The sequence below is a fragment of the Neocloeon triangulifer genome, unplaced genomic scaffold (assembly GCF_031216515.1).
Source record: "Neocloeon triangulifer isolate White Clay Creek 2 clone unplaced genomic scaffold, ASM3121651v1 ptg000017l, whole genome shotgun sequence".
In the NCBI taxonomy this organism is placed as follows: domain Eukaryota; kingdom Metazoa; phylum Arthropoda; class Insecta; order Ephemeroptera; family Baetidae; genus Neocloeon; species Neocloeon triangulifer.
Window position 1 is genome coordinate 3,035,343 of NW_026775559.1, and position 8,350 is coordinate 3,043,692.

The following is an 8,350-nucleotide window of genomic DNA, read 5'->3' on the forward strand; positions in this document are numbered from 1 at the left end:
CCAATGGTCTGAAAACGTTGTGCGTGTGGACGTGTGGGGCACGCAATAATCCGCAGTAAAAGTGCCTCTAATGATCTCTTTCGGGCAGGATAATGCGTTCGGTCCGTTGGGAAACACGTGGCACCCGAGGTGCACTATTTTATGACAAACGCTCATTATCATAAATCACAATTAGCCGGCGGGCTGCATGGGTGGTGGCGCCTCGGCGGTTCAAGGTGGCGGGCCAGAATCGTAACGATTTTCCGGGGCAAGTATGACGTGGCGGGCGCCGGAAAGGCCGACGAGAAAACGGAAAAAGACGCGCACCCTCTTAATTAAATGGACGTGTAAACAGAACGGCACCCGAATATGTGTATGTACGTTTGAAATAAACACACTCGCGCTTTTAAAAGCTTCAAACACTCCCCTAATTAGTCCTGCCTGGCAGCCCGCAACTGCGGAAAAACCCGCTTCGCCGCCGCCACTCTTGTGTGCAAAATTTTCCTGAAAAAAAATAACTCCCTCTTCGCGAAGAGTATGAACGTTTTTATCTCGCTACATTCAGTGTGACTTTTGCCATTAAAAACGAACAAGGGCGGATAATTATGAAAAATAAATAAACGCGCGCGCGGTGGCGAAATGGAAAACTCTTCATATTCGAGAGGCACGCTTTTGCTTTTTGCCTTTGAGAGCTGATTATCATTCCGTTCGCTCGCCTCCAGCCACTGCCGCTTTTGTCAATGTTGACTCGCCGCGCGCTTGCAAAATAACGCATTAATCACCGTCTCGCTCTGATGAAATTTTTGTTATTTTGTTCTGCAGCACATGTAGCGCGCCAGCGAATTATAGAGAGATGATACTGCATGATAATAACGGTCACTTCCAAAAGAAAAAAATTCACCAATTAGCAGCAAGCAACCTTTGATATTTTTACTTTTAGAGTCACAGTGCTATGAGCTTTGTTATAGTTTAAGCATTATTGATTGTTTTTTCAACAGCAAATTACTGTGCAGTAATTAAGATTTCATTATTGTCATTTCAAAATGTACAACATTGCTTATCGATCAAGAACAAATGATGAAAAATAAATAGCTTTTTTTAACATCGAAACTGAAATTTTTATTATATAATAATATTATTTTGAAAAACTCAAACTCTTGCAAGTCATTATTTAGATCTTTTTTTACAAAACTGGATTTTCCTCGGCATTAAATTAATCTCACTGTGTCTTGAAAAATTGCATGATATGATATTAAATTAGATTTGAATTATCTCAAATACAAAAGGAAAATAGATAAAAGGACTTTAATATCAACATTATGTAGATATTTGACAAATTTGAATTTAGTGAAATCATAGTGAAAACATATATTAATAGTCACTATATTGAATAATAAAATTCAAAGTTTCTTGACTTATAAGTCCGACGTAAAATCGTTTTCATTATATCAGAGATTTTTTCAGTGGCAAAGACGCGAGTGAAATGAGTAGTAATAAAATTGATACGATCCAATCAGAATGTTCAATCAAAATTAAATTTTTATAGTTTGGATTAAAAAAAAATTGAATTGAAACTTCTAAATTGGCAGTTTTTTTTTTGTTTGTTTTAATAGTAAAATAATTATGGCATATTTCTCTATAAATAATTTTAGTCTTAAAGACAGAATATTCCAGAAGCCCTTCCAAGACCTGGCTTATTTCATTCACCACAGCCCAACTTTTCAATTCAAGAGCCACATCTCTCTTGCTGCGCCACACCCGCTAACACATTTCCCTGCGAAAAATTTTCCCGTCCATATAAATAATGAATCTCCGCGCCTTCTGATAAGTTTCTTTCCTCACGTCTTTAATAACGAGAGCGAGAGAGCAACTTTGCCATTTCGACTCGCGTTGCGACCACTGTCTGTTTTCATCGCACAGGTCAAACTTTCTTTCTTTTCGCCACCCCATTATTAACTCTAACACCGACCCCTTTTTGATAAGGATAGAGAAAAGAAGAAGAAGTGCAAACTTCTCATACTCGCAATATTTCCAACGGCTAGATTAAAACAGGCGCAGCCGCGCATTTTTCCCACACAAACTTGAGCCGACGAATATAAATACGGCCGCAATTCGCGAAAACAACAAAAGTTGCGGCCTCGGAAGGGCCTGCAGCGCAAAGTTTCACCGCAAGAGTGAACCGCAGCCACGCCAAAATTTTCTTCGCGGTTGCTTAAATTTAATTCGCGTGGAGCCTGTGCATGTTTTCGTTCATATTTTTCACTTATGCGCGTTGCAGCAGGTGCGTTCCAGTGGCGACAAATTCAATTTCCTGTCGCGAGCGTGCGGCAATGGAAGGGCTCGGAATCGAAAAGCAACCCCCTTAAGAAGGGAGGAGAGAGACACGCTGGTGCTGATAGACGATTGAAAAATGGCCACGCACAAAAGTCTTTTGTCAAGGAGTGTTAAAGTGCACCTGCACCACTCCCGTCTCGAGTTACTTTTGAGATATTGGGAAATTTCCATGGGCCGAACAGATGCGCTATTCGTGGGCCCACGGATATATTATGGAAATATGCAAGGATGTTCCAGAATAGTTTTTGGGAGCTGCACCTGTCATTTAATGAAATATCCTTTTCCCCAGAATTTCTGAACCCTTTGTAGGAAACAGGAAATTTTTATTATATTTTTTTAGATTTCATTGAAATTCCTATTCGGCTAGTGAAATTTCATTTGATCAAGCTTGATTATTCAAAACTGTGATTAGAAGTGATTGAAATTTCACTTGCCCCTTATTTCTTACTTAATCATAGCAAATACAAATAAGTACATATTATGTAAAACCATACTTTCATGCATCAAGAATTTTATACTGAATAACTATTTGATCTAGTAGGAACGTTCGAGTTGTAAATAATAAATTAAACAATTATTTTTTAAAATTGTATATTTAATATCATGAAAATTAGAATGTTATAAATTTACAATTTAAAAAAACAAACGTAATTTTCTTCAGTTTTAAAATCCAAGTTTCAATCACTTTCTTTTTGTTTCATAAAAAATAATAAGTATCATAAACTAAAATATTATAATTTTAATATTTATTAATTTTTATAAAATCATTTTTATAACGCTCAAACTTTTTATATATTCCTAGACAAGAGCTTTTGAACTTTCGCCCTCCTGGGGTTGAGACAACAGAGATATTGACCATACACAGATACCGCCACCGACCATCCCACGAGGCGAAACTTCAAGACAGCGCAGCTACCCACACTCTACCATGAAGAATTTCCCCACTGAAAAGTTATTCCTTGCCCATCTAGTGGCGGAAAATGTCTCTGTAAAACCAATAGAATTCCTGTCAAACGCAAATGTTGACACACTTTTAGGGAGAGTAATGGTTTCCGAAGTAAAGAGGGGGACCAGTCCTGCGGGATTTCTGGTCATCCCGTGGGCTTATCTAGGAATTTGCGATCAAGAGCTTTCACAACGCGATAAAACGGGGTCAAGAGAAGATGTGAATTGAAGAGAGAACAATTGCATTGGAGATCAATAAATTTACATAGCAATGAAAAGGGCAATTTTGAGGTAGATTTTTCTAAATTTGGGAGAAATTAAAACGTGAAAAACTAGGGAGAAGAACAGTAACCATGAAGACTAATAAAAATCCCATTTACAAAGCATAGATGCTATAAAATGAAGTTTTAAGCAAATATTTTGACACATTTTAAATTTTATAAAAAAATTTCACTCTCACTTCATATTTTTGTGAATATATTATTCTGTCTGTAAATGACCTTCTTCCATTTGAAAACGATATTTCAAATGAATTTTACAGATTTTGGCACACAAAATTTATAGAAAAAATGAAATCAATAATTGGAAGCTATAAAAGGAATATATTTGAAAATCTTGAAAAATCAAACTTTGGTGTCTAAATATTCACTTGAGGCCATGCAAAGTTACCCAGAACTAAGTGTATTATATGTTTTCATCAACACTCTGCTTCTCGCACGTGTCATACTGGGACTTGATAAGATGAAATGTATCATTTCGCGAAATTCACCGCGTCTGTGCCACATAAAGCAGCGAGGCGCAACCGTGGAAGACTGGCAGGCGCCCCGCAGGCTCTCCCCAAACAAAGCTGCTCTTTCTCGCCACCACACCAAGAGATAGGTGCCAAGCCGCATTACTTTCCGCCGGCAGACGCTGCACATTATGTAGTTGGTGTTGTGCATTTCTTTTTTTTTGCTCGCCCCAGCCAAAGCATCTGCCCGCGCAAGGGTGGAAAAAGTGGCGTCTCGTTCATTCCGCTTTTTACGCACAGGTCCGACTGCATCAACGTTTACGAGCGATAAACACAACCCATTTTTCCCACTCGGCCGCCGAGCAGTAAAAAAGGACAATTATTATTTGCTCGGATGTTTTTCACCCTTGCGGTTCCCATGTGATTCGCGTGCTACAATGGGCCACTCGTTTTTCTCCGTCTCTGATAAAAATATAATGGTCCTACTCGAAATGGAAAGGGGCCCATGAGTGTAGCCTGGAGGAGCTTTGGTTTATTCAATAATTATTAGCGGATATGATGAAAAAATTTATAAAATATTGCGCGCATAAAAAATTTAATGTTGAAATTAAGTTTATTTGAAAAAATTATTTATTATAATCTTTGAGTTTCTAATGAGGAACTAGACTTATGAATGATACTTTTATTTAATAAAATCAATTTTCAAATGCATTCATATTTTAAGGAACTTAAAAAGCGTAGTTTCAATTAGGAGTAAAAAAAAGCAATCTCTAAGTTATAAGGAAGGGGATGTTGGCGATGTTAAGTTTTCTATTTAAATTCAGTCAAATGATTTAAAATTTAAATCTTCAAAGATTTGAAGTTTTGTTTGCTTCCTCTTTAAACTCGAGGGAAACACCCACACGCACAAATATTATACACATTATATATTATACCAATCTCCCCCAATTGTGTCCCACTTTTTTACTGCGTGCATTTTGGGGAAGGCCGGCAAGTCATAGTTTTACAGGCGCGATACAATCTAAATAGCTGGCGTCGATTCACGCATAATTCAAGCAAAGCACACGTTGGTTCGCATATGTGAACCAGCAGCAAGAACCGCGTGGATGGAGCAATTTAAACGCTTTTAGCCGCGGGCGTTCTTGCGCGTGTCGCATTATTTTGTAATGGCGCCGCCGGCGCACTGTGTGACGAGCGACGAGAGATGCAGTATTAAATTACGCGTCTAATATGCAGTCGTTTAACTCTTTTACTGCCGAGCGGCGGTGGCGTAAAAGCATTATCGTCATAATCTGACTCGGCCAAATTAGACTTGAGCCGCGCGCTACTTTTGTTTCTCGCTGCTCGCGGCTTTTCGCACAGGAATGCACCAAGGAATTTCATCGGAACTGCACTGCGGATGGTTTTTGTTCAAATTTTCGCGAGGGTGCCGCAAAAGTGAGCTCCTTCTTTGACGATATGTATGCGGAACCCATGCACGCGTATGGTAATTAAACGCCCGCCGACGCGTTTGACTGCGCCGTGAAACTCAACGCTGCTAGGGAAATGTGCAGAAAGTGCTCGAGCGCCAGCTTTTCCGGCTGTATAAATTTGTTCCGAATAAGAAATTTGCCAAGGAGATTGAACTACCGAAATAAGTTTCTCAGTCAGCAAGAACTTAATTTTTTCTATTAAATCACTTGTAATAGAGGAAAAAAATTATTTTGGAACATTTAATTGATAATGTTATGCAACCCGCTCAACGCCATAATCCTTAATTCATATTTCATTTATTATTGTTGTTTACATGTTCACAATTTACATTTTAAATTTTCTTTATTTTTTAATTTCCCAGTTATTGATAAACTCTCCTATATTTGAAGTTGAAAATTTGTTATTTCATTTCAAAATTCCATAGAGCTTCTTGCAGGACGCCAATTAAACAGACCATTTGAAACTATTATTATTATACTTTCGTAGGATATCAAATTTCTCGTTATGAAGCATCTTTGTTAATCATCTAAACTACTCGTCCTAACTAGTTTGGTAATGCAATGAATTCTCTCTAAAACGGCACTCAACGTCAAACGTCCCTCTCAAATTTAGAGCACATTAGGCCAGCAAACTTGGTGAAATGTTGTCTAAAGCCTCGTGTGTGTGCTCGCGCCATAATGCGGCCCTAATTAAACGAGCTACTGCAATCCCGCGGTAACACAAAGTCAAAGCTGAAAGGTGCCGCTACATAAATAATTCAGACTCGTCGTAAAACTTTCAGCTGACATGGCGCGAATACGAAATTCGTGTTTTGCATAAAATAAAATATGGCAGATTAATATTTGCGCAGTTAAGTAGAATAATAATGGCGATCAAGGTGAAATCCAGTGGCGATATACAAATTTTGTGCACCAGTGACAAAAAAAATGTGTGTGCGATTTACAATTATTTAGGGCTTTTGGTGACAGGAATGAAAATATTTCATAGTTTTTTGTGCCGAGATTAGGGTTTATCTTGCTTCCTTGTAACTATACATAAGTGATATTGAGAAATATGGGTGCATTAGGTAGGGGCAGAATAATTATCCGGAATAATCTTATCGTTAGTTCTATATTTTGAAAGTGTATTCTTAGGTATTTTTTAATGAATATCCTAACTTCTGAAACCAGCCAGTCACAAACGTAAATTATGAATGTGAAAAACAGATCCTTTGAAAATAATATAAATGCAAATTTTTGCTATTTTTGGAATAAATATAAAAATATCAGCACCTGGAATGAAATTGATGGTACCGTGTTAGAGATTTCAACTTTTATCTAATCAGGACTTGTAAATACTATGGCCACAAGAAGAGTATAATAATAATAATAATTTAAATATTCGATGGAATTTTCAATTTCTTAATTAATATGCAACCTGTAAAGAATTTCTGTCAAGACCTTTCCTAATTAAATGTTTGTGAAATTATCCAGAAATTAACTTTCGAGTATCCACGGGACATCAGATATAAATTTTATCTTTTCAATGGACACATTTGGAATATGGTATAAGGTAACCTTTGAAATTCGTTCAAATAAAGTTCCTGGTTTCTAGGAAGCCAAATCGCACTTTGATCGGCGCAGCTTACCTCGCAAAAACTTTGATAAGCGACACAAATCGCGGGATTAACAAGCTCCGCTGGCAACAGCATGCATCGCCCGACACAAACAGTAATTAACTTTGCATGAGCAGAAGCAGCGAAAACCAAGCAATCTCGTCAGGAGGAACGTGCATAAATTTAAGTACCACAGTGAGATATTATTGAAATTTAAAAAAAAAGATCATGCAGACGTGTAAGGGCGGGCCGGAGAGCAAGGAATCTCTCTATCATGCGGAGTTTTGAGGCGAAAAAGTAAAAAAGTTGAGAATTTGTAACAGTGTGTCTCACCTGCCCACTCCATAAACTTTGTAACAACAGGATTATTAAATAGCTCCGTGGTGAATGATTTCTAGTGCCAACTAGCGCGATAACTAACTGGGAGGGGGTGGTCCTCTAGGCAGAACGGGGTGACTGAGAGTTGTTAGAAAATTGCTGCTAAATCTCTCATCTAACGCGCAAAAAACTCACACGCACACACCAACAAACGGCAGAGAAGCGGCAGCAGCACTCTTGCTTTTTTTATCTAATGAGGGGAGTACAAATTTTTTTTTTGAATGTGAATCTCGGGGTGAGTTTTTTGCAAATGAGTACCTGCGCTGCGAGAGGCGAGCAAGTGAGCGAGCGAGGAGCAGCAGCGACCGGTCCGACTGCCTGCAGGAGATCCTATGCGGCGAAGGCAGGCGGGCGACCCACTCTCTGCAGTACCCTTCGCCCTAGCACTTGATGACAGCCCCAGCGCCTCTGCGGCCAACCCCTGCATCAGGCGCCACACCGATTTTTACTCGGCTCGGTCTCGCCCATAAATAAATGCGACCTCCACCAAACATCCTGTCGAATAGGTTCACCATCGAATGCATTTTATGAGCTAATTTTCACCTTTTACAACCAATTTCATGAGTGCCGTTCATTTTTGCTCCCCTTTTGACACCTTTACACTGGGAGCATGAAAAGGGTTATCTTCGTGGAAAATATGAAAAAAAAAAATATTATTGGGCTTCGTTTTGCTGAATATAAAGTTGATCAAATATTTTATCACCTCTAAAATGAATATTGTTCTGTTAAATAAGAAATTGTTAAAGGTATTTGCTTAACAGCAGCAGTGGTGTCCAATAATTTTTTCCTTACTTATTTACTTTAACATTAGGCGATTCTGGGTTGTATTTTATTACTTGTCAATTAATATTTTACAGGAAAAAAATCAGACTATTATATAAAATTTATATATTTAATGCTAAATAGTGCTTAAAAAA

The 8,350-nt window shown here is 38.2% G+C and overlaps 1 protein-coding gene across 4 annotated transcripts in view; it reads right to left on the reverse strand.

Annotated features, from left to right (window-relative positions):
* LOC132203498 (calexcitin-2) overlaps positions 1-7,811 on the reverse strand; it is a 49,392-nt gene extending 41,581 nt beyond the window's left edge. The window contains exons 1-2 of one of the 4 annotated variants that reach the window (XM_059631312.1): positions 7,692-7,762; positions 7,569-7,623 (exon numbers count right to left, since the gene is read on the reverse strand). Coding sequence is in view for 2 of the 4 variants with exons in the window: in XM_059631308.1 (XP_059487291.1) it covers positions 7,389-7,401 (13 nt within the window). In the remaining 2 variants the exon portion in view is untranslated. The other 3 variants (XM_059631308.1, XM_059631310.1, XM_059631309.1) reach the window with 3 other exon arrangements.
* Positions 7,812-8,350: the final 539 nt, after the last annotated feature.